General features: G+C 42.8%; 3 protein-coding genes and 4 non-coding genes across 9 annotated transcripts in view; 2 read left to right on the top strand and 5 right to left on the bottom strand.

Annotated features, from left to right (window-relative positions):
* The window catches only part of LOC6500142, a 43,791-nt gene extending 30,929 nt beyond the window's left edge, over window positions 1-12,862 (top strand). The window contains exons 3-5 of one of the 2 annotated variants that reach the window (XM_014910911.3): window positions 6,443-6,546; window positions 9,380-10,650; window positions 11,308-12,862. In XM_014910911.3, coding sequence (XP_014766397.1) covers window positions 6,443-6,546; window positions 9,380-10,650; window positions 11,308-11,353 — 1,421 coding nt within the window. In that variant the 3' untranslated portion in view covers window positions 11,354-12,862. The remainder of the gene's footprint in view (window positions 1-6,442; window positions 6,547-9,379; window positions 10,651-11,307) is intronic. The other variant, XM_001953108.4, reaches the window with a different exon arrangement.
* Trnat-agu lies at window positions 4,396-4,469 on the bottom strand. The gene has a single exon. It is a non-coding gene; the product is annotated as a tRNA-Thr (tRNA).
* A 426-nt stretch (window positions 12,863-13,288) lies between the features above and the next one.
* Window positions 13,289-21,915, top strand: LOC6500143 (cathepsin L). Of its 2 annotated transcripts, XM_044714177.1 has the most exons (4): window positions 13,289-15,483; window positions 20,827-21,102; window positions 21,162-21,616; window positions 21,669-21,828. In XM_044714177.1, exons 1-4 carry the CDS (start codon window positions 15,458-15,460, stop codon window positions 21,680-21,682), a joined length of 771 nt encoding a protein of 256 aa, XP_044570112.1. In that variant the 5' UTR covers window positions 13,289-15,457; the 3' UTR covers window positions 21,683-21,828. The 2 variants fall into 2 exon arrangements, with proteins under 2 accessions (XP_044570112.1, XP_001953141.2); XM_001953106.4 differs by having other exon boundaries at window positions 21,162-21,915.
* Trnaa-agc lies at window positions 15,577-15,649 on the bottom strand. The gene has a single exon. It is a non-coding gene; the product is annotated as a tRNA-Ala (tRNA).
* Window positions 16,004-16,076, bottom strand: Trnav-cac. Its single transcript has one exon. It is a non-coding gene; the product is annotated as a tRNA-Val (tRNA).
* Window positions 16,708-16,780, bottom strand: Trnav-cac. Its single transcript has one exon. It is a non-coding gene; the product is annotated as a tRNA-Val (tRNA).
* A 664-nt stretch (window positions 21,916-22,579) lies between the features above and the next one.
* LOC6500401 (4-coumarate-CoA ligase 1) lies at window positions 22,580-25,201 on the bottom strand. The gene is made up of 4 exons (XM_001953105.4): window positions 24,782-25,201; window positions 24,326-24,720; window positions 24,149-24,265; window positions 22,580-23,691 (listed from the first exon to the last, which is right to left on the bottom strand). Exons 1-4 carry the CDS (start codon window positions 24,920-24,922, stop codon window positions 22,725-22,727), a joined length of 1,620 nt encoding a protein of 539 aa, XP_001953140.1. The 5' UTR covers window positions 24,923-25,201; the 3' UTR covers window positions 22,580-22,724.
* Window positions 25,202-25,208: the final 7 nt, after the last annotated feature.

Below are 25,208 nucleotides of genomic sequence, written 5' to 3'. Positions count from 1 at the left end.
GGCCCATTTTCATTTCCCACTTCCTCCCAATAGAATTTTCATTCTCCAAAGTTGACAGGCGACAGTGTGGCTATGGGCTATGGGATTCGTTTCGCTCCGCTCCAGTTTAGTGATTTCCGTTTATATTTTGGGGAACTGCATAATATGTGTGTCAGCGAACGAATTGTCGCCATGTCAAAGGGGACCAAACTCTTTGAACTTTGAACTGGAGCCTAATTTATCTGGTCACGGCTGAGTTGGGAACTTTTTCGCCTTTTTGTTTGGGGAGCTATTAGTGGCTCTGTGATGGCTCTTTCTGTGGTCGATACTTTTTTCTTCATGCCCCCAGTGTTCTATTGCGTACATCTTTGCCGGCTGACTGGAACCATAAAATGCAAAACCTCAAACCATTGACACGACCAGATCATCAGCCCGCATCTGTCGCTTCGGCCGCAGTGAATAATTTTAAAAGCCGCCAGTCTGCACATGCTAAAAATGTTTTATGGACTTCTGTTTCTCTTTGCTTGTTTTATGTAGAAAAAAATGTCGTCTAACCAGACGCTGGTACGTCGTCGCCGACAGGCTAAAAACTTGGCAACTTGGCCAACAACGGTTAACAATTTGACAACCGCGACTTTGACAGCCAACGCCAGCTAAATAATATATATGCGACTTATAACAGTTTAAGTTTGATTTTTTTCTGTCAAATAATTAAGAGTTTCCATTTGTTGCGTTGCATAAATCAAGCCGGGGCTTGCGAAAATTTATGCTCTCTGCCCTGTCCAAGCTAATTGATTCGTGATAGATTTCTTGCTCGAAAATGGGTTAGGATCATACTGAGCATTCGAATAACCAATGCATCGCATGCAAATACGAATGTGAATGTGATTCAGATTGCGAATGTGAATACAATGGGAGCGGTTGTCTTTGGGGGGCGGGACGGAGATACTCCCATCCTAGGTCTGGACCTAGTCTGATAACTGCAGCCTTATCTATGGGCCATGGCGACAATGTTGACAACCTCCCACTCCCTGCTAGCCGGGTGACACAGAATCGCAATCGAGCGAGGCGGGCTTTAGTGGTCGGGTCTAAAATTTATGATCGACTTTATGGCAAATGCAAATATTTGGCACAGAGGTCAGAGATCTAAGGCAGAGCAGATAATTGACTTGGGGATGGCTAAGTGCGACCCTGAAATGGAGGTGGGGACCAAGCGACTTTATACTTGGTTAAAGAGAGTATTAAGGTGGAAGTCATAAAGGTTTACGAAAGAGGTAACCTTAGTCTCTAGAACCCTGTTCCATGATCAAACGCAAAGCGATTTGGTCAATGATCAATGATCAATGGAGACTCTAATGGCCAGTCAACCAAATGACTCAACACCTGCCATGGAGCAGGTATCATAGCTGCGGCTGCATACGGTTGGCTAGAACCGATCCCGGTTTGTTGGATGATCATTCTTGGCCTAAAAAGCGCGGAGCGGTGGGTGGGCGGGGGTGAAGCAGAGGAAGAGCTGGAGCGGCAGGAGGTACGAGGGAATGGACAGGGGCAGAGTCAGAGGCAGACATCGTTGCTGTCGCAGACGCAGCCACAGACGACGCCACTTGTCTTGTCGTGTCTCAAATTAATTAAAGACTCATCTACATATTTCATTTCCACTCCAACTGGTTGTTTAGTGGACAAGAAAAAGCCGCGGCCAGAAAATGCGGAAAACACAAAAAAAAAGCCGAAGCTGGGGCACTGAGATCTCTGCGGGCGCCTCCGAAATTGGCCTGTCACTGGTCACGCACTCGAAGGCGGATTTTGGGGGCGTGGCTGTGTTTTCTTTGATGCAAAACATTTTACAGTTTTTAACATCTTTCTTAAGATCGTTTTTCGAAGCATAATTTTTTGACATATTTTACATATGTTTGTTTTTAAATTTTACAGCTTTTTTCCGCTCGTAATTTTTTACATAATTTTCATTACTTTGTTTTTCTCCCTCGGCTTGTATTAATTTGTAAGAACGCGCTGGCAGCACATTGGATTTCGGTGTTATTCAAATGCGGTGAACTTTCACTGGAAAACTTTTACCTAATCGGCTTTTGTTCGGTTGGGTTCTCCTCTGGTGGGCCAAGCCACTCGATTAGACAATGCCTTTCGATGGGGTACTGCCCATACTTTACACGTTATTAGTCTAATTTAATCAAATGAAGGCATTCTCAATAGCCGCATTCATTTTTCATTAATGAATTGGGCCCAGATGCACGCCCTGCGATATCCCCTTTAAGCCTAAGACCACAAACGGTAGCGTTGATAACTTTAATTTATCTCGGGGAGAAAGCCAGAATCTTCACAAATGTGAAATGCCCAATCAAAGAAATTCCAACCTCCAATGTCCAAAGTGGTCGTGACAAATCCCATCAATGCGGATAGATCTCATCCAGCAGATATTATAATATTTTCCATTTAGATTAACCATTCCGGAGGTACGGATTGCAATATTCGCATTATCATTTGCCATATGCAGGATTTCGGTGGGCGTTTTTTGTTCCTTTTTTTGGCAAACCACCCTTGGCGAGATTCCCGTCTGTCAAGACGATTGTAATTTATATTTTTGCGCATTTGCTTTTATCGGAAATTGGCCAATAAGGTATTCGGTTGCAGGATATCCTTCCACTCCCCTTAGCACAACCAAAAATGCATTTCGATTGCCCGCCAAACAAAGGAACGGGGTCTGGGGTGCGAGGTTTAGCCAACTGTGAATTGAATTTGGCACTCAAACGATTGTTTGCCGATGGGTGCTAATATGAGATGCGAATTCCGAATACCGGAATAGATACGGATTGCAATTTCTCCAGCCAAGCATGAAATACCAAAGATTTAGGGTGAGAACTGGCCCTCTTTTCCCAGCAAACACTCCAAAAACACACACACACACTTTATGTAAGCGGCTTTTGGTTTCCAAATACAAAATTAAAAGTAATCACCTGCAAATGCTAAATAGATCGGCTTATCATACCGCCCACGGTTTGATTTATCGCCGTTTATCTAAGCAGGAATTGCAGCCAGAAGGCGGTGGGAAGTGGCAAGTGGAAGTGGCAGCGGCATGGCGCAGCTTCGTGGCAGAGATTTATGGCCCGGCCAAACGACAACTCAATAAACTGCCACTAATTGGGCTTTAATAGAGGCGCTGTCTATTAACTGTTAACTCTTCATTGTCATCTGGATCGGGGGACAGACACATAGGAATACATATGGACATGTGGAATGAAACGGAGTCTCCATTGATTGATATGCTCGCCTCCAATTCAAATCAAATTGTCAAAATACGCTGCCCACGATCATAAATTAGTCGGATCGAGCAACAAAAGGCCACAAAAGACGGCGTGGCACAGTAGTGTGCTGAGGGTTGCGGGTTGGAAGTCCAAACAAAGCGGATAATGCCTCGACCAGATATTCCCAGAGATATTTTTTATGATCATTGATGGCTGGCATACCATATTATGTTAAATAACCACAAAAGTGATCGTAAATTTTCATAAAATGTCACGCTAAAACGTCACACTTTTTTTTGTAACCATAATTAAAAATATAATAAAAAGCCATTCCATACATATGTATATGTATGTACATATGAATGGATTTATTTAAATAACCACTGCTATATCGTTTTTTGTCAACTTCAAATTTCCTTGAAGGCCTGCTCATAAATTTCGGCTGTTGTCTTGAAGAAAATTAAGGTCTCATTTGCATAAAATGCATCGGCTATCGGGGCATATCATCGATCCATCGAAGGATAAGGTGATCAAGAACTCACCCGTCCCAACATAACTCACCCGAACACTTCATATTTTTTGACATTTTAATTATTGTCAGAGCGTGACAGCCATTGGAGCCGATTTTATTATTGTTGTTTCTGGATGCCACCTCCTCCTCCTTCCCCAGCGCACTACGTGCTTAATATTTGGGTAATTTAAAGCAGCCCAGAAGCGTGCCAGGAATTTGGATATACGAGCGTATTTAATTTCCAAGTTCGAACTTTGGATTTACCACACGACTGGCCGGTTCAATGAACTGATCTCCATGCTTGATTGAACTTCCAAACGGCCCGATGATTGATCAATAAAAGATCATTTGATTAACATTATGCACTTTTTCTCACCTCAGTCAGATTTTGTATTGTTATTATTGCGGGCTGTAATAACCACTTAATAATGAACCGAAAAAAAGTGGAAAAATTGACTATGAACATTAGTGGGCAATCTTATCAGCCATTTAATGGAAAATTGTTTTTCAATAAAAGTCTCCTTCATTGTGTGTTCTTAATACAAGTGCAGATAGTATATTTGGGAAATCTAATTATTATATACTAAAAAAAATAGATAAATAAATAAAAATAAAATAAAAAAGTAAATGCTTCATCAATCGAAACATAGGCCCCGGCGAGATTCGAACTCACGATCTCCTGTTTACTAGACAGGCGCTTTAACCAACTAAGCCACGGCGCCACATGCTGTGCCCAGCGACAAAGTTCTAGCACAAGCAGAGAACATTCGTTCGCCTATCAACCCTCTTGCGTGCTCGTTGGGTTTCCTATTTTCTCCGACCTAAAATTAGCACCGACATCGGGTGAAAGAGAGGAACTTTCCCACAAGAATAAAAACATACATATATATAAATTATTCTTTTTAACAATTTAATACGCTAAAAGTTGTCGCTGTTTGGCCGCACACACAAAGACACTCACGAAAGATAAAAAAGAAGAAAAATTACTTTTGTTAACTCGAGCAAAACAAATCGTTTTTTAAATGAGCCCCGAAGAAAAAAAGTCACACCACGCCAAACACGACGCAAGTGAAATGCAACACCACATGGCATTCAAAGTGAAAGGCTGTCACTGGGCCAGCCGGCCTCCCCCAGACCTTGTCCCCTGTCACTCCAGTGGGAGGAGGACCCCTGTGCCCTCTTCGATTTTAACAAATGAACTGGCACTCTTTAGATGTCATTTTTTTAGTTTTCTTTTATTTTTTTGTTTATTATGTTAGTATTGTTTTTTTTAAGAGTTGAAGGCAAAATTGCCTAACACTCCAAAAAGAAATGGAGCATTTAATCATAGCGCTGGAAGAAATTTTTTGAGGAAGGGAACTTGTTAATCCAATCGGGTAAACGAGAACGGTATCGGGTATAGTTCAGTCTTTAAACTTTGGAGGAATGGGAGCAGAGCCTCATGTGTTATTTATGTTTTTTTCCTTTTCGCCGAAACTTAACAATTTCCGTATTTGAGATGTAGAGGTGGAGGAAATAGATTCCCTGTAAATAAAATTGCATTGCCTTTGTTTGGCTTAGCCGAAGTTGCAACTGAAGTTGCAGTTGCAGTTGCAATTAAAGTTGCATATAGGGGATAAGCATGTGGGCCATAAATTGCCCACCTATTGACAGCAATATTTTATGATATTTTCGCGTCTGTTTATCTGCTGGCACAGTTTCTGTCGAGATGCGGTAATTATTCAGGAATCAGCTGGCATACCACCAGCATTTCCATATGTCAAGGGTTTATCCCAGCAGCTGCCCCATAAAAAAACACACATAAATAACGAATAGTTCGGGATTTAATTACTTGTTCCTATCATATCAACCGTGCCATAAAAACTACTCTTTTGGCGTCGTTCAAGTGGCCACTCAATGGTTCCTTAGACCGCCATAATTGTCTGTACTAATAATTTTTTTTTATGAAGAACAGCTATTTCCTTGCCACAACACAGCAGCTGGCTAAGATTTCAATTACCAATTGCTCCCGTAACAAGCTGCGTATTTATAAATTGATGTTTATTACGCACAAAGTGCATAAAGTTCATTGAACGAGCTGCGGCCAACAACAAAGTGCTGACACACTTTGGCCAGCCAACTGCCAACCGACAAGGAGGCAGGCGGTCTGGTTCCCCCATGCCACGCCCCCATCCACCGGGATATCACACTCCACTTCTGCCTCCACTCCACTCCCGAAGAGTGTTGGACCACACAAGTGGTTTGACCTTAAACGGTGCTGAACTTGAATTTGGTGGCTGCCTTTTTCAATGCTCATTTCTCAAGTGCAAGGCGGCAATTTCAATTAACCCGGCTCATTGATCGCCATAAATAATATCTGCCATAATCTCACTTAAGGCATCTTCGATTAAGTACAGTTGACAAATTTGCCCGGCAATGGAATCTATGATTGGTGGACTCCCAGCTGGAAATGCATTTTATTTTATCTTTCATTTATTACTGCCGGCAGATTACAGACTCTCGTGGGCCTGACGGCTCACCAGGTGTCGGATATGTAATTAACCACTTTTGAGACGGGCCTTGGCGGCATCCTGACATCCTGACACCTGGGCCCATATTTTGGGTCAGGCCATAATCGGGTCTCATTCTCACAATCGTCCAACTTGTGATTGATTATTAATTAATGTGCTTTCTCCGCTCTCCGTTTCATTTGCAGCGATTCTGCAGCGCTCCACCGTGGATGTGGGTCGCATCAAGCTCCAGAGTGTGGCAACCTGCTTGTATCTGTGCATGGACGCGTGTGGCATAGCCTATGGCTCGGTGAGTACAACAGCATTTGTTTTTACATAAAATTTAAATTAAAAGAATAGGCAAGATTCAAGATATAAAGACTTGAATTAGTAATAAATATTTCAATTCATTTCCTGAACCGCATAATCGATTTCGCATTTTAATTTTCTGCCCTCTCAGATAACTATATTTGAAATGTAGAGCGGCTTTTGGGTAATCGTATCTGTTCCATTGTTGGCACCCCTCTAGTGAAAACAAAAACAAACAAAGGGCTGTTAAAAGATTGAGGTAAACCGAAAACTCTAAAGGGACACTCACATAAATGAAAGAGCACCCGAAGAGCCACAGAGCCGAAAAGATCATAAATAAAAAAATTAAATGTGAACAAAAACAAAGCAACACGATCAGTAAGTCCTTGGGCGAGTCCCTTTCTTTCTGGAATGTGCAGTCCTTTTGCTCGGTCAGGTCATCAAGTGCCAACTGATGTCGGTCGCATGTCCTTGGTCCTTGGTCCCCTTCCTGTAACTCCCTCCCTCCCTCGAAATTGATGTGACACATTACCCCGCTGCGCTTGGGAATCGACAAGATCCTCGATTGTGCATCCGTCGGATGCCTTTTTTGGGCTGGCGCCATGTGACTGTTGCGGCAGTGCTTCATCGGCCCGTCCGGCATTAGTTTTTAGTTTAATTTATTTGATTTTCATTTTTATTTTCAATTTCGTTGTCGTTTTCATTGCTTTCCGCTGTCTCTGTCGCCGTCCGAGCACTTTGACCTTTTCGCATCCGAAATAGCAGCGAGTGTGCTAATTCTGTCAGCCGAGGCGTGTTCGCGTTCAGTGCGAGTATCTCGCAGATACAGATACTTGGCCTGGCCGGTGTTGATTGATGCGCTTCACCAGCGGCAACTTTGTAGGCGGCCCTTTGAAGGCGCCGCATTCTGCAGCCGAGAGACAGGCCTATAACATAGCCAACATATCTCTAAGTTGGTCAAGTGGGCGGTTATATTGGGCCGTCTTCTTGTTTATTTTGGCGGCCAGCACGTCCGGTGCTCCTTTGTACTCCACCCAGCGGGAGGGGCAAGGGAAGTATATCTATATATTTTTTTATTTATTTGTTTCTATGAAGTACGTGTATATGCACTCTAAACTTGGTTAAATGTTACGATCTCTGATTTACTGGGCATTTGTATACTTCCCCTTTGATTCTATTAATATCATCTTGCCTTGTGACTGATTTTATGGCATTTCACCATATTATTCAAAATGTTTCCGTCCGATCTTGTGACCAACGGGGCAGGTGATTTTCGGCCGGCTAATTGACCAGGCTGAACAAAAAGGCCCGAAATGTTTGCCAATTCATAAATTTCAGGCCGAAACCCTAGTGAGTCAGCTCCGTCTCGTCCAATTAAAATGTCGTAGCCATAAATGTTCATATTACGGTTTTGCTTATTAATTTGCATAATTTGTTCTCCGACGGGGCGGCCCGAGGAGGCGGGGACTAAAAAGCTGGACCGCCCGCAGAGCTGGGTTTGGTTGGTCAATTAATGCCGACTGGGCCCAATGAATATGTTGCATCATTATCATCGTTATTGTCCTGTTCAGGGGCGATAAGTGGTCACGCAGTGACCCCGGGCCTTGAAAATCACTCCGAGCTCGTGTTCCCTAAGTGGTGATGTCCGTTTGTAGGTGTTCCCGGTAATCTCGACCCAACAGCAGGTTGACCCTTTAAACTCTCACCTGGCGCCACTCGATAAGCTCCGATAGAGCTAATGGTTCTGGGTACTTCCCCGTTCCCGTTCCCAATCCCTTTCCTTTATTTGTGTGTTGGCTTATCTAAGTACAACTTCATTTCCTTTGGTGTCTGCAAATTTTCACTTGCAAGCCATTAAAACTAAAAATAAATGAAAATGCCTGGAAATACGTATCATAAAACGAGTCCGCCAGTGAATGAGATATGGCACGATCGAAAAGGGACTTGCTGGGTCGAAGAGGGGCTCGAGCACCGACCACATTGTTGTCACATATGTCAAAAAATTTGTCCCGACCCCCGGACGCGGCGGCAACATTTTTCACTTGCCTTCTGGCCTGGCCCGGCCTGGCTTGGCCTGGCCCTCACCCATTTGATGGCTCATTTCGGTTCGCCGTTTGCCTGATTAATTTCTAAATTTAAGCGGCGACATTTTCCCGGGGAAACAATCAGTCAGGGAATTGCCTGTGTGCCGTTTTATTTACGAAACAATTTTAATTGCCTGACAAGTGAATTAATTCAATGTTGGTAATTGAATTTGATTTGCAGATGCCTAGGAGTCGGCGCATCCAAAGGGCAGTGTGTCTCTCCCTTCCAAAACAGAAACAGGAATCCTTTACCTAGACAAATAATTTCTCATTCCCGGCTTGGTAATCCTTCTGGCTTTCATCTGGCTTTTGTTCGGCTGTCATGAGGCGTTCATAAAGTAGAAATGTTTATGGTTAGTGAAATGGCCCAGGCCGGGGGCCTTCTATCGATGATGGCTAACACCGATAGGAGCACATCCTGTGATAATGAGCGCATTTATCCAACAGATTCCCCGATCGATACACAAAAGAAACAGACGCCGCTCCTAGACAGGAATTCAAAGAAGAAGGTTAATGTCGGAGGGGAATTTATTGGAATAGTATTCTGAAGAAGCCAACATTAAGGACAACCCTTTGGTCAGTCGTCTATCCGATTTTCAGAGGGGGTTTCAATGTAGTTTCCATGGACATGACTACCGGTAGATACCTAAGTCTTTTCTATGGTTCTTTAATTCATCAAATGAGAACAAAGAAATCTCTTAATAGTCAAGACTAATATTGTAATTAAATCCCTTTTCTCAATTGTTGCAGAAAGACTTCACCGACGACTGTGTCTTCAACGAGAACATGGGTCTGCAGAACTACAACACCTACACCTCCACTTACAACTCGAATTCGCTGCGCGTTTTCTATTTGGCGCTGAACAATCAGGGCGGACTCCGTCGGACACAGATTCCGCCCGGACGGGCCCTGCAAAAGATGACCATATACACCAATGTGATCACGGAGACGGTGGCCCAGGAGCGGGTCGAGCAGCTAATTGCCAAGAACTTCGGGGCGAATCGCGTCAAGCATGGCGTGCGCCAACTCTGTGATACGGGCAAGCCGCTGATCGAGCTGATCGATGCGGAGAGTTTCAAGACGCCGCACACTTGCAACCCCAAGAGCGGCAGCGGCAGTGGCAAGGGCGGTAGCAATAGCAGAAGCAGTAGCAAAAACGGCAGCATCAGCAGTAGTAGCAGAAGTAGTAGTAGTCTCACTAGCAGTAGAAACGTTCCTGTGCCTGCGCTCAGACCCGGCAGCCTGATTAGTATTAGTAACAGTAGTCAAAGCGTGAGCGGCCATATTAGCAGTAGCATTAGCAGTAGCACCACCAATAGCAGTAACTCCACTAACTCCAGTAGCCCCACTGGCCACCACAAAATCAAGGGCAACAAGAACAAAAAGAGGCGTCTGTGCAAGCCCAATGAGAACGAGGAGCAACACCATTGCCGCAAGCTGGGCCCCAAGGCTCAGAAGTGCAAGGAGCTGCGCGAGAAGGCGGCAGCTGAGGGCACCCCACCGCCCAAGTGTGGCAAGAAGAATGGCCCTAGAAAAAATCAGGGAGCCGACGTGGCTGAGGCCAAGGGTATCCAGCAGCAGCGGCCCAAGCAGTTAGGAGGAGGCGGTAAAAGGAAGGCGCAGGGAAAGGCTGGAAAACAGCGTCAGGGAGGCCCAAAGAAACATCAGCCGCAGAATCCCCAACAAGCACATCATGCCAAGGGCTCCAAGCGAAGGCAACGTAAAATGGAGCAGAGCAGCACCAGCTCCACCACCATGGCCAGTAGCTTGGCCACTCCGGAAAGCCGCTGGGAGAGCAGTTCTCCCCTGCCCGCCCTGGCACTGAGCGAGACCAGTGATCGGGTGGAGCGCAATGTGCGCATGAGCAGCGGGGAGGAGGATCCCGATCAAGATCAAGACCAGGATACCGGCGAAGGGGATGAGGAGGCCGAGTCCCTGGAGGACGCCAGTTACGAGGATGGCAGCTCCGAGGCCCAAGGACGCAGCGGTGCCTCAGGCGACGACTCGCTCTACTATGATTTGTGAGTTTCCCATAAGAAAATTAAATTAAACCTAAGCTAACTCTCCATTTCTCACAAACCTTGATGAAATTAAATCGACTTTTTCTACATTTTTTCTAAATTATTAAAGCAACAATTTTTTATTAACTTGTTGCCTATTGGCAATAACGTATTTTTACGGTTTGGAAGTTTAATACATTTCTAAATTTAATTTTTATTATTTTGGCTTTAACTTAAACATTGATCTTCTTTAAACATTTTCTAAATTTAATTAGAATTGGCACATTTTGTACTTTTTGGTTTATTTTTTGTTTGGTTATTTATGATTTGCGTTCTGGAGTATTTTTCAAAATTACCTATAAGTAGTTTTAGAAATTTGTTCAATATATCTTAGCCAAAACGTACAAAGTGTAGAAAATACATTTTAATTCCGTGGAAAAGAGAAAGATCGGAGAACGAAAAAAAAGCGCTGTAAAAATGTGGCTTGAGTATGCAAAAGATATTGTAATTGCAAGTTTCGAAAGTACATCCACAACACGATCAGACACACACCGAACAGTCACAACTCATTACACTGCACATCCAGCACAACATCACATCTCTATCAGAGTGTACATAATGATATACCATCCTATCCCAAACCCAAGACTGTGGTTCAATAAAGTATTTTTGATGCAGCGGACTGTCGATCCCCCGGCGAATCCATCCCCGCAAAACCCGATGAATATCAAATGTATTACGACGGAGTCTCGAGTATTTTATAAGAACCTCTCCAGCGAACCCCCCTATGGAGTGTAGTCACCATCGAAATGTATAATATTATATATAGCACGCCCATCAAATCAAATATTTATGATTATGTAAAATCGAAGCCATAACCTTACACAACACGAATGATCTAAAAAGAGTCTATGGAAATACTTGAGTCTCTGTGGCCGAACTTTCACGTTCGATCGACGATGAAAATACTCAAAAATACGACCACACCATACGAAACAAGATGAAAACTTGCAAAGGGCTATCCCCCAAACGTTAACGAAGCAAAGTCGAATCCATTTGTACATAGATACACGGTTTAGTCGTAAGATACATTTTTGTCTCTGCATTGTCGAACCTCGCTGTCTCTCAGTGCGTAGTCTAAGCTCTGTAAATCAATATAAAATGCTAATTTTTCACCCGGAAAAATCGAGGCAATCCTTAAGATCCTTTGGTGGCGAATCAACGGCAAAGTGAAATAAATTACAGAAAATAGACATATGAAAAGAAAAGAATAAACAATGCAAAACACACAAATCACAAGATTGTATTTTAATTTACATTTACTTAATAAACTAACAAGTAATCTTAATTTATTTGATCAACGAGAGATGAGCGTGAAATTATAGTTTGTAACTGTATAATTGAGTTATTTATTTATTTGAAAATATTTATTATAAACTATAATTAAGTTGATAGGCCCTAGACTAACAAAAATTTGTTATAACTTAATGCATAAATCAAACAATTTCCAGATATGTGAGTAAATGATCAATAAGAAGAGCATGATAAAAAGCGAAAGCTGCTAAACTAAAAAATAAAATTAAAAATATATTAATATCAAATCAAGTTCTTTAGTTTATATGGTAAGAGGAGTAGATCCATATGAAAATTTTCTGGGATTATTCGCATGGGAGATGTTTTTTATTTTGTACTATTTTGCACGTTAATTCAATTTTGATAAAATTATTTTTTGTTTGGCATGGTTTTTTGAATTGCAGTCTTAAAATATTCAGACCCATATTCTGCAAGGTTCAGTGGCCTCGCTGATCCTGTGATGAGGTCCTACGATCGAACACCGAATAAAATAGATCCACCTATTATTTAATTTTCTCATTCACTCATTTTATATTGTTGGCATGGTTTTTTTATGAATGCAGTTCCAATATCTTCTCTATGTAAGTCGCTGTCCCCGAAACCCCCTCTAAATATTTCTGTGACCTTTACAGCCTTGTCTTGCTCATCCCATTGGTTTTGCTCCAGATGCGAGTAATCCTGTGACGAGATCCAACTAAACACTGAGTAATATTGAACCACCGATCCACACAACAAAGCTAAAGTTCCTGAGTTCTACCTTCTAAACTACCCACTAAATAGATTAAAACTAATAATTCTCGTATTTATAATTTAAGACTGAAAAAGAAAAAAAGCGAGATAGTAAGCAAAAACAGTTGTAAATAAATTGAAATATTTTAAGAAACTAATTCAATACACCGTTGTCATTTTTTTGCATCGAATATGGGGGGTTTTTATTATGCCGATTAAAGCTGACACTATTACTGACACTATTATTCAAAGCATTTTGATTCCCCCGAAAACAGGTGAGCAGATAATGGCGAATACTGATTACTGAGTTCCGGAGAGCAAGTAGCACCTCTCTCGTATGCGTAATATTATATTATCATATCAGCTGACTACAGTCAAAGACCTTTTCTAGCACGTGCCGAAAACGTAAAGATCATGTGGTCGGAACTGAGAAGCTAGGGGAACCGTAGATCAGAGATCAATACAGTCCAACCTCCTTTAGTTGAACACCTGTATGTACCAGATTCTACTACAGAAGAATATATTAGATAATATAGCATACTTATTTAAAAAATTATAAATGGGTAAAAATATAATAAAAGTTTTTTACTTTTTACTCTAGTCAGTGGCCTTATCGAGCTATAGAAGTTGGACTGTTTGAAGTTGCATTAGAATTAAAGCTAAGCCAAGTGCATTCGGATTACGGCGTTGATGAGACTCCCTCGCCCAATGGGATCCGATCCGAACAGTCCGAAACCACAACAGCTATCCCCAGTTCCCCAGTTCAAATCGTTCCAATTTCCCTGTGTGAGACAAGTCACGTAGGCCTTGAAATGGCGAAATTGCTGCTCGCCGTCCGCTGGCTGGCCTCATGTTCCCACATTCGCCAGCGTTCATTCAGACGCTGCTGATTTTTCGCATGGATAGGCGAAACACGAGGCCAGACCGTCCAGCCCCCACAGCAGCCAAAAAAAAAACCAAATAAACTTAGTATAATAAAAAAAAGGGGCACCCCGCGCCCACCCGAATCCAAGCGCAAATAAAAAGAGGAGACACCTGAGCAGCCCTCTTGGCAACCAACATTAAATGAAGCGCGCTCGGCGACCGGCTCCCGCTCCCGATCCCGCTCCGATCGTTATGCCGGCGTAAGCATAAACGATAATGGTGACGTAGCCATCGGCACCATCCGACTTGTGTCGCACGCGCATTTCCGGGCAGTGCGCCGTCTTATCAGGCCCTCCGCCAATGTTCACAATCGTCATACCGCTGCCACGCCCTCTCCTTCCCCTGCCACCCACCTGTAATACACCCGGGCCCGCCGCCTCCCGCCGCCACAAACATACAACCTGCTATCAAACCATTTGGTTGGCTGTGAGCGTAAATTGCCGGCTGATTAACAAAAAAAAAGTGTATGAAGTTGAGCTTTGGCACAAAGTTGCTTTTGTTTACCTTTGGGGTTTTGCCGTCATTGACGCTATATTTAATTTCCATTTGGAGTATGCCCCCGAAACTAAGATTGCATTTTATTGGAGGATTTTCCAGCTAGGGTTTTTAATTAGATCACCTCTTCGATGCCAGTTGGGTATGGAACCTGGGTATGGCCAATATTGAAACAGAAACATTTCAAAACCGATCATTAAGAATTAATTTTAAGTTGTGAACAATTTTATAAACTTTTCGTATATTTATGCAAGTTTCGTTTTTTCCAATATTCGATTCTCATCGATTTCGATTCTTGTTTATTTGATTTGGTTTTATTGCTTATTTTTTTTATTTTAGTTGATATATGCACATGACATTTGATTTTTGGAGCTTGCAGCTATAACTACTAGATTGAGGTCTACGTGACGTATGGAGAATAAACCCCCTGGAGCTCTGGGTGATTCACAGTGATCGATATTAATATGGGCATACCCTGCAGTCCAATCAAGTGCACCTTCCCAATGCCATTGCCATAGGCAGCGCCATGGCCAATTGTGCAGGAAAATATATAGATTAGATTGATTTTTTATTAAACACCCTCTTGTTGGTAATTCAGTTTTACTTGTATGGGTAATTATAATTAAAAATTTATAGCCATCTTATTTGGGATGGGAATGAAAAAACACAATTGAGGAACATTTTCAAATGCTGTCAATTGAATACTTGTGAGGTGTTGTCTTTTCAACTTTGAAAACAGGAAGATAAAAAATAAACTTAAAATTAACTTAATACTATCAGGAAATCCATTTAATATTCCCTGTAAGTGTTAAAAATTTTAAGAAAATCCTGCAAAAGGAAAATTGGAAAAGAAAAAGCATACAACGCAATGCGGCGCTGGGTGTGAAGTGAAAATAAACGGAATGCATTCCAGAGTTAAATTCAATTAAACAGATTTCAATCATTCGGACATGACGGAAATGTCAGAATCTTCGCGATACCCGTTCTCAGATCTCCCATACCCAACCACCCTCTGCCTGAGTCTGGCTTAGTTGCTTTTCTAGTTCACGGCCTGCATTGCGTGAATATGATGAATACGCTTAATTGGATTAGCTGCGATGTTCGCCGGGCGGTGACCATTCCCCACCCCGTCCCAGGCGCTTTCCGCAATGGGCGCACTGCCGGGAAATGGAAACGGAGACGGGCTAAAGAGCCAAAGTCACAACTTGATTGCATAACAAGCCGGTTCGGCCAGTCGCTTGGAAAAGCGTGTGAAATGGAGTTGTAACCGGCATGATATTCTATTTACTAAATAATTGGACGCAAATGTCGCCGGCGATGGGAGAGCATGTCCATCAAAGTGCCAGGCTATGGGTAAGTTATTTATGCAAATGTGCTCCCCAATAAAAGTTAAAAAAAAAAAAAAGATTATGACAAGAAAATAAGGAAGCAAAAAGATTTTCAACTTGGAGATGCGGGGTATCGATCCCCGTACCTCTCACATGCTAAGCGAGCGCTCTACCATCTGAGCTACATCCCCTGTTGGGTAGCTAGTGTCGTAGTTGTTATATGAGTATCTCCCGACGTTTGGCCCTTAAAATCTTGAAAACTTAGAGAGCTTTTAACAAAAGCTTATTTTGATGGCGTAAGTCAAAAACTATATAACATAAAATATTATATATATATATGAAATAAGTTGATACTATAGAGACAGTAACATAAAAATGTGTTTATTGAAAAATATATATACCACCGCAGCCAGTGCTCTATAATTTAATATTAAGCTTAAATCTGTATGAAAAGCCTAATTAGTTCGATAAATAAAATTATTAAGTATTTAAAAATATTTTACGATATAATTAAAAACAAAATAGTAATGGAAAGACTCGAAAATTGTTTCCGCCCGGGTTCGAACCGGGGACCTTGTGCGTGTGAAGCACACGTGATAACCACTACACTACGGAAACCTACATTTTACCGTTGTTCAAAAGGCAGTCATGTAGTCCTGCTAAAACATATATACATCAAAAGACTGATTAGTTAAAAAACCGTGCATTTTTTTCCAAACTATAATGATAAATAAATAGTAGAGGGTTCACCAACTGTAATAATCTCCAGTGCGTATATTCTTATACCTCCACTTTCTTTGTCAAGTTCAACACAACCATACTCCGTGTGTCATCGCATAATATAAAATCCTCGGGGTGCCACATATTTAAACAATAACAGCCCTTTCTTTAATAGGATTTCATCTTATTTCCAGACAACCTTTCACCTTGGGTGGCACTTGGCAAGGGCTGAAACAAATTAAAGTCGTAAAAATACCTCGACCTGGAGTCATGCCTGGATGCCAAGTCGTTAAGCAGTTGAAATTCAGTGCGTGCTGAGGGTCGGCATGTTTATAAATACAACACACCTTAAATGATCATAAAACCAGGTTCATTAAATCGATATTAATAGGTGGCTGTAAGAAAATGCAATTGCATTTGAATCGACGATGAAACAAGCTTGTGAGCTCAGTTGACATTGATACACCGGTCAATAAAAATGAATTGCGTGCAAAATAAATGTATTTCAGAGGCAAAAAAAGAATCGTCATGTTCCCGCCCGGGTTCGAACCGGGGACCTTGTGCGTGTGAAGCACACGTGATAACCGCTACACTACGGAAACGCTTGAATATCTGGCGGCAGAAAACTCAATTCGAGTCTGACTGCCTACCCATGGTCCCAATGGACCCACTATTTTCCACTCAATATATCAACGCTTACCTAATTTGCATAATTTTCATGCGGGAAGAAGAATTCAGGAATTCGTTGACAGAGCCCCAAATTTATGGCCATTGCGATAAGCGAGTAAAAGTGTTTAGCCTACGCTGGTGGTGATAATTTCATGGGTATTTGGAGCTTAAACTTGAGCTAGTTAGAAGCAAGTTTCCCTTTTCTGATATGACCTCTGCATAAGGAAATCGAATGTGTGGTGCGTGCAGCGGTCGTAGAAATAAATAGCAAAAGCAATTAGGTGGTTCTTTGCCAAAATTGATTGCAAATCGTGCTGGAGAAGACGACGAAGAAGAGGACGACCACTTGGCCAACTGATAAGGGCAATCGGTCGGATGCGGATTCTAAGTGGAATGGACACCCGCAACGGCCTGGGCAAACGGGTTCAACTGGCCAATGGCGATACAAGTGACAAGTGAACATGGAAAACTAATTTATGTGGCGCATGCGACAGGAAATGCAGGCACTACTCCACTCCACTCGACTCGATTCGATTCGATGAATCGGAATGCAATATGCAATGCAAACCCGTCGCCGTTGTCGCCGCCACTGCTCAATGAAAGTCGGTTCTTGGTTCTGGGTTTTGAATTCTGAATGCTGAATTCTGGGTTCTTGATTCCTACGATCTTCGCTCTCCGGGTTCTCGGAGACACTTGGCAGAGCCAAGGAGAGACCTTGACCGGGTCTCGGCCTGGACAACGGTAATACGAAACCACCGGTAAAACGCAACAACTGGCCAACAAGTGAAAAACACATAACTGCAGCCGGGCCCGGCTAACAACACTTTGCTCTTAACAACTCCAGCGACAGGCACTTTTGGCCCCTCTGGCTCCTCAATCCCAAAGACGTGTTAAGGAAGCGTATCTATCGTATCTCCAATATGAATAGCACAGAGAATATTTCAAAAAGTTCCTAATAAATAGTCTTTAATTATAAACTATTTAATGTTGGAAAAAAGTCTAAGCTTAGTATTGATAAAAAATTCAAATCGTACGATTTAATTCAATAACTTTACTAAAATTACTTGAAGAAAACAACCAGATTTTCTATAATATGGATTAACCTAATATCTTTCAGTGCAGAAGACAGCCGGTTACACATATCTGCGTTTGCTGCAGGCTTGGTCATCACCTCGATCATCATCCGCGACCGGCCTCATCTCAACATCATCGCTTGTTGACCAAGTTACTACATGCTACGCGAACAACAATGTGTCATGTCGGGCCGCCAGCCGTGGGCAACATGTTGCCAGTTCCTCCAGACGACTCTGGCCCACAAAACAAAAAAAATAAAAAAGGAGAAGAAAATACAGAACTGCAGCGACCGTTCTTCACACCTCCCACAACGGGCGGTGAAAAATTCGCACGCTCGGGGCGCCAGTCGATCCTGGCCAGCTGGGTCTCGATCGGACCTAGACCCCTACAATCAGTTCTCTGCGGTTCCACTTCCCCCTTCTGGCTTCCATCTTCGACAGCCCCGGCCTTAGCGGTTGCATCTTCATCTTTTATTAATCGCCACATTTATTTGATTATCTTCGGCGGCAGCAGTCTTCAGACTTGGGATAGATTTATGCCTCGGCGGCGTAATTTACTCGCTAATCATGCAACACTTTTCATTTTGACACGTTCGGGCGGCTCTCACCAAAGCACCGCCAGCGGTAATTATGTAAATTTCCCCCCCGATCCAATCCGATCCCATCCGATCCAAACCAAAACGATCCGATCCGATCCGTCGGATGCCTGGGGGTGCCATTTTATGATCTATGCCTGCTTCGTGCTTAGAAGCGAACTTAACACAAATTGATAAAAGCAACATCAAGAACATGGGGCTGCTTTCTTGGACTATTTTTACGATCATCGATCGATCGGTCGTTCTCCTTGTTTTCACTGGCGAACACATCGCTTACATAAATTACGGGCAAGGACCCGGTGGTGTCCGTGCATCCAAGCAACCGGGAACGCGGGCAACCAGGTCCGGTATAGAATTCCAGGGAAAATGCATCGGCATCGGACGGCTTGTGTTTTGACACCAAACATCCGCTCTAAGCCGCAGCAAAGGGGTTACCAGAGGCGGGCATCAATGGCGTGTGAAGGGGGGGTGGCACTGATCTTGTTAGCCGTTGCCGCTCATGCGCATGACTGCAATTTAAGCGCCATAAATTCTGTTCCCAGCTCCCCATGTCGAAGGCAATGTGTCAAAGTTGTTGTGCCCTTGTAATCAGAAGGGTAGCAGAGGGTATGATCTTTACAATATAAAACTTAATTTTAGTATATTAATAGATTGTATTGCTTACATCTGCCGCCAGTCAAAGGGAGTAGAGAAACTGTATTATACTATATCTTGTCTATATAATGGGTACTTATAGATCGACCCCGTCACCTAGTGGTAAAGACTTACTAAACTAAGATGCCTCTCAATTCAATATATGCAACATAAATTCCAATAATCTGAGTCTGCATTAGATGACTTAATAGGATTTTTGTTAGGAGTATGGATTCCTTTTTTGGGGGCACCAACAGCTGGATGGAGTCCACTTTCAAGTGGTGAAGGGGAACCTTATGCTTTGACATATGCAAATGGTAAAAGTAATTAAACAATTCCTCAATCCATGCAGTGGGGGACATAAATTAGTTCTTAGCACAAACAATCTCAACATTTTCTACACGATTAATAACGCCAATTAATCGCTGGAATGGCGGCGGGCAGCAGTCATTGCCATGTAACTGACAAACTGGTCGACAGTTGCTAATGAATTAATCAGCACGGAGATTAGATCGCAGATTCGCGATCGCAGATCTGTGATCAGAAACCATTCAGGCAATCGCATAAAGAGCGTAGGCATTTAATTACACCGGGGCATATTATTATTAGCGGCGTTACTGACAAATGATAATTGGTATTTGCATGACAATTAGAATCGCCAGCTGCCAAGTCTCCAAGATCGGATCGGATCGGATTGGATTGAATGGGCGCCAGGCGTCTCTGAAAAGCTGCCCCACTGCATCCCACCGGCATCCGAGGCCAATGGAATTGGCCACGCCTGGCACTTCCTGCATATTTGAGCAGGTTTTAAGTGCTCAAGCCGGTCGGCTGCATCGTAAACACAAATGCCCCCGAAAATGTGCGACAAGGATCGTATTTCTTGAACTTGACATTGAAAACAACGAAGGGAAGATCTCTTGGATCTGACAATCCGCTTGGTAAGATCATTATCAGTGATCCCAGCCAAATTAATTCCCCAGCCCTAAGTGGCTCTTAATTGTTGCAGTTTATTTCGGGAGTGCACCCAAGCATCGATTGTGACTCACTCGGGGAGGCATGTCAATCAATTTTTGTATTCGAACGGGTCGGGATGGGGCAAAGTATCCAGTTGCAATGCTGACAAGATCACGTACAAAGTGCAACTTTGCTTTGCTGTCAATCAAGTAATAATGTTATTCTGAGCGCCCTCTAAGCAAAGGGTTTTCTCAACTGGAATGCGGAGCTCTAAGTACTCCATATGTCATTGCGAGGGCCGCTAGAAAACTTCAGCTGTGTTCCGCTCCCCAGATAATCCCCTAGCATCTCCATTGATCCATCTACATTGTTGTGACTTGTATTCTATTTGGAGTTGGAGCTATTCTAGCTAGTTTAAAAAATTATAGAGTAAAGAGAAATAATTTATAATATATAAATTTGTATTTTATATTTGTTTGGATTGTGGCGAATCCTACTCATACTTTTGTCCCTATCAGTCAGTAATTTTGTGACAATAAAACCATTTTGGATGACTGTTTATGTAAATTTGTATTCAAAAACATAATACTTAACTTTCTTTATAAATATAATTCACCCCTACTGTCACTTAAATGTGAACAGTCTTCGAAAGCGGACCTAAAACTTACCCTAAAAAAAGTTGAAAACCTTTTAAAAAATGTTTAAAGTAGTCGTCATTTTTAGTCTTGTCCTGCTGGCTGTTTCTCAGGCCACATACTTTGACGAGGAATTTCTGGATTGGAGCTATTTCAAGCTGTTTAACGAGAAGAAATACCAGGACGAGACGGTGGATGCTGTACGTTTCGAGATTTTTAAGGAAAATAGGCAATACATTGCCCAGCACAATCGCAAATGGGAGAACGGTGAAGTGAGCTTTAGAATCGATATAAACGAATATGCCGACCTACTGAATCACGAGTTTAACGAAATGAGGAACGGAAACGATCAGAACGGTCGAAGGTAATAGTGTTATTCAGTTTCAAAGGTAAAAGCATAATTCTTATTCAATTTATTTGCAGCATCAAAGGCTCTACGTTCATTCCGCCAATGGGCTTTACTCTGCCAGAAAATATTGACTGGCGCAGTCTAGGAGCCGTGACTCCAGTAAAGAACCAAAAATACTGTGACAGTTGTTGGGCCTTTGCCGCAGCAGGAGCACTTGAGGGCCAGCATTTCCGCCATACTGGAAATTTAGTATCACTCTCCGAGCAGAATCTGTTGGACTGCTCAGTGTCCAACAATGGTTGCAAAAGCGGACTGGCTTCTCGCGCCTTTTTGGACATTAAAAAGGAAGGAGGCATCGCCACTGAGAGTTCGTATTCTTACGAGGCTACACAAAAGCTATGCCGCTTAAACAATGCCACTTTTGGGGCAAGCGACACCGGGTTTGTACAATTGGAATTCGGAAACGAGACCCAACTGGCCATAGCGGTGGCCACCGTCGGACCCATCGCCGTGTCCCTAGATTCCTCCAGTATATTATTTCACTTGTACCATTCCGGCATTTACGACAACCCTCTCTGCAGTGATACCAATTTAATACACGCTGCTTTAGTGGTTGGTTATGGAACAGAAAAGGGCATTGATTACTGGCTGGTCAAGAATTCCTGGGGGGAGCATTGGGGCGAAAACGGGTACATCAAGATGCGTCGGAATGCTGGAAACCAGTGCGGCATTGCCACAAAGGCTGTGTACCCCTTACTCTAATCCGAGTAATTTAGGTAAATGTTCTGTATATCATATTATAATGATTCATTAAAAAGTATGTATAACTATTTGCCATAATATATAATATATGAAAATATATTATAATTGATTATTTAAATAATATTGTATTGTTATTGGTGATTGTGTAATATCTTCATAATTTAAGAATCTAAATGACATTAGTCATATGAATATTACTTGAATGACTATTAAAATTAAATGTGTGCCAAACAAATGTGGTTTTCATTATCACTCTGGCGATAGACTACGAGGTGACAAACTGCATTCCCCATTATGCACGAGGAGGCTATACTCTATGGAGCCGAATTTATTGCTTTAATTAGATAATTTTTATCATATTTTATCATCATTATGATGAAAAGATTTTGTATTTCTTACTTAATTTTTTCATTAGGTATAAATCAAATTTGAAATCTTGTACATTTTCTTTCTACACATGATGTTCATTAGTACCTCTTATCGCTAACAATATTTTCTAAGGCATACTGACCTCTAACCGTGGCGTTACCTTGAAAGTAATGCCACTTGCCGCTCGTTGCGTACCGCGTACCGATTATCAATGTGCCACATACACTGTCCCGCCACCCCCTGGGTCCGGTGATCAATGAGCACCCAACGTACGCACCTATCGCACCTGGAATGCAATTATCAGGAGATAAGCCAACGATATCAAGCAATGGCCCCGGCAAATCGACAACACAATTTCGTCTGTCCATGTTTTGGGGTTTTTATTTCCATTCAATTTGTTGATTTTTATTTTTCGGCGACACTTGAACACACAATGGATGAGTCATGCGCCCGCCGGTAATAACTAATTGTCTCTAAGCCTAACAGAATTAAGTCTATCGAAAAGATTAGTGTCCGTTGCCGTAGTCGGCCCACTTTTTGCCTAGAGCCTGATCGCGTGCCTGTTGCCGCAGCACCTTGCCGCTTCCTGTTTTCGGTAGCTCCGTCAGGAAGAAGACGCCACAGTGGAGCTGTTTGTGGGTGACTACTAGCCGTTTGGCCACATACTCCACTATGTCCATTTCGGTGAGACGACTGCCTGGCACTTTGACAACTGCAGCCGCCGCCGGATCGCCATCCACTTCGTTCCAGAGCCCAAATACACAGGCCTCGATCACATCTGGCAGCTCGGCGATGACCTGCTCCAGTTCGTGGGGACAGTACTGTGCACCGTGGAAGCGGAGGAGATCTCGCTTGCGCTCCACAATGTGCAGGAAGTTCTCGTCATCGAAGTAGCCCATGTCCCCGGTGTGGAACCAGCCCTGGTAGTCCTGCATGCGCTTCGATTCATTAGGATTGCCGTAGTACCCGTTCCACTGCTTGCCATTGTGCACCAGGATTTCCCCCGTTTCTCCATGGCCCAGACTTCGCCCGGCATCGTCCAGGATTTTCACCCGAACTCCCGGGACAATCCGACCCACCGACGAGGGCTTAGACACGCCCATATTGGCAGCCACACCTCCACACTCGGTCAGGGCATAGCCGTAGGATATCTGTCCGTTGGCCAGGAATTCCTGCAGCTTAAGGAGATTGCCCACGTAGCAGGAGCCCCCACCCACGCTGACGAACCGGATGGTGGTCAGGCGCTGCTTGCTGAGGGTGGGCGCCTTCAGGAGCGATGCCACTTGCTGGGGAATCACTGTCAGCAAGGTGACCTTGTACTTCTCCACCAGCTGGAGCATGTACTCCGGGGTGTAGGCACGATCTGTGATGATCCGTGTAGAACCGTGGCAGCAGCTGAAGAGCATGTTGAACATTCCGGCAGACCAGTCAATGGTGCTGAAGGACAGCAGTACATCCTGTCCGGTAACAAAACTGAAAGATATTCAAGATTTTAATATTTTATATTGAGTGCTTTCCAATGAATACTATTTGTTTTTTGCATTGTAACCATGTATACGAACTTTGTTGGAAAATAATACCATAATGACTCTTGACACTTAATAAATTTTATGATACTTTAATCTAAATTGTAGATGAAATAAAATTGAAACAAATTACGAATATTATTGGGATTGGACTTTATGTATTTCTGACAAAGTATAAGAAAAATTCTTGAAACTGCCCATTGTTTTGATAAAAAACTAACAAAGCATATTTCTGATTTGTTTTTGTAAAAAATTAAAAAGCTACATAGGATTTGTTATGGTGTGTTGACAAGGAACTGATAAGCAAAACGTGAAAAGCAAAAGTAGCAAGAGTCGTTAATGTGAATTTTATAAACAACAGTTCCTACATAACCGATTTCAGAAAAAAATCTTATAGAACTTACCCAAAATCAAAAAGACAAGCTGAATTAGTAATGCAAACTGCTTTTGGTAATCCGGTGGTTCCGGAAGTACTTAGAATAGCGACTGTTTGATCGCCTCCCAACAGAAGCGGTGAGGGACTGGATTATAAAGACAAATAATTAATGAAAAATAAAAAAAGTAACAAAACCATATCTTACACATAATACAATTCAGCCTTTGTCGGTTCCAGCAGATCCTCTACCCGGGGCATGCCCAGTCGATGATCCTTGAGCGTGTACACATGCGTTTTCAGTATCCTGGCTATGATACTCAATCTCTGGTAGACGAAGCCATCGCAGAAAATTATCCTTGGCCGAGTGATCGAAAATAGATGTTTCATGGTCTCCTCATCATGCCAGGGACTCACTGCATGAAAGGGAGTCCCGTTTAGCAGGCAACCCAAAACCACCGGCATTAGGTAGGTGGTATTTGTGCCAGCAATTCCCACAACATCGTCCTGTTTCAGGCCCAGAGCCTTCAAGTGCTGGGCTATGCGAATGGCAAAGGTGATGGCCTCGCCATTGGTCAATGCCGTGCCCTCTGTATCGGAAATCTGCAAAAGATTTTTGGAAAGGATTATCACTTTGTGTTAAAGAATGACTAACATTACAAACCTGACATAAACTAGATGGGTGATTTCTCATAAACGCGAACAGTATTTTGCCAATCGAACAATCTGCATCGAAGAAATTCGCCGGCCTTGGTCCACTCCAAATTTTGGTGTATTTATCGAATTGTGTGCTCGGGCGTTCCATTGTGGTGGCTGATAAGGGCTGGCCGGGGTCTCAACAAACGTGTTTCGAGTTTCTATCCGGCTGTGAATCCGGGTCCGGTTCCAGTTACGGTTCCTCAGCAACTGGCGATTTTTTCCGCCAAAGCTTTGGCCACTGGCAGTCCAAGAGAGCTCTTATCGTCTAACCGATTCATTTCATATTTTCGAAGCGGTTCACTACGTCATTGATATCGGCTAGAAGCTTGAAAAGCTTAAAGATAAGCGATTCTAACTAGATAAGATTAATTAAAGGGGTTGGAGATATACCA

Source organism: Drosophila ananassae, chromosome 2L (assembly GCF_017639315.1).
Source record: "Drosophila ananassae strain 14024-0371.13 chromosome 2L, ASM1763931v2, whole genome shotgun sequence".
Lineage (NCBI taxonomy): Eukaryota > Metazoa > Arthropoda > Insecta > Diptera > Drosophilidae > Drosophila > Drosophila ananassae.
This window is presented reverse-complemented; position numbering and strand designations above follow the sequence as displayed.

Excerpts from the sequence above, each read along its gene's own strand:
- LOC6500143 (XM_001953106.4), top strand. The coding sequence starts at position 15,458 with ATGTCCATCAAAGTGCCAGGCTATGG. Across the intron at positions 15,484-20,826 it reads ATCAAAGTGCCAGGCTATGG|TCTTGTCCTGCTGGCTGTTT; the intron begins GTAAGTTATTTA and ends CGTCATTTTTAG. Across the intron at positions 21,103-21,161 it reads AACGATCAGAACGGTCGAAG|CATCAAAGGCTCTACGTTCA; the intron begins GTAATAGTGTTA and ends ATTTATTTGCAG.
- LOC6500401 (XM_001953105.4), bottom strand. The coding sequence starts at position 24,922 with ATGGAACGCCCGAGCACACAATTCGATAAATACACCAAAATTTGGAGT. Across the intron at positions 24,721-24,781 it reads ACCCATCTAGTTTATGTCAG|ATTTCCGATACAGAGGGCAC; the intron begins GTTTGTAATGTT and ends AATCTTTTGCAG. Across the intron at positions 23,692-24,148 it reads GCTTGTCTTTTTGATTTTGG|TTTTGTTACCGGACAGGATG; the intron begins GTAAGTTCTATA and ends AATATCTTTCAG.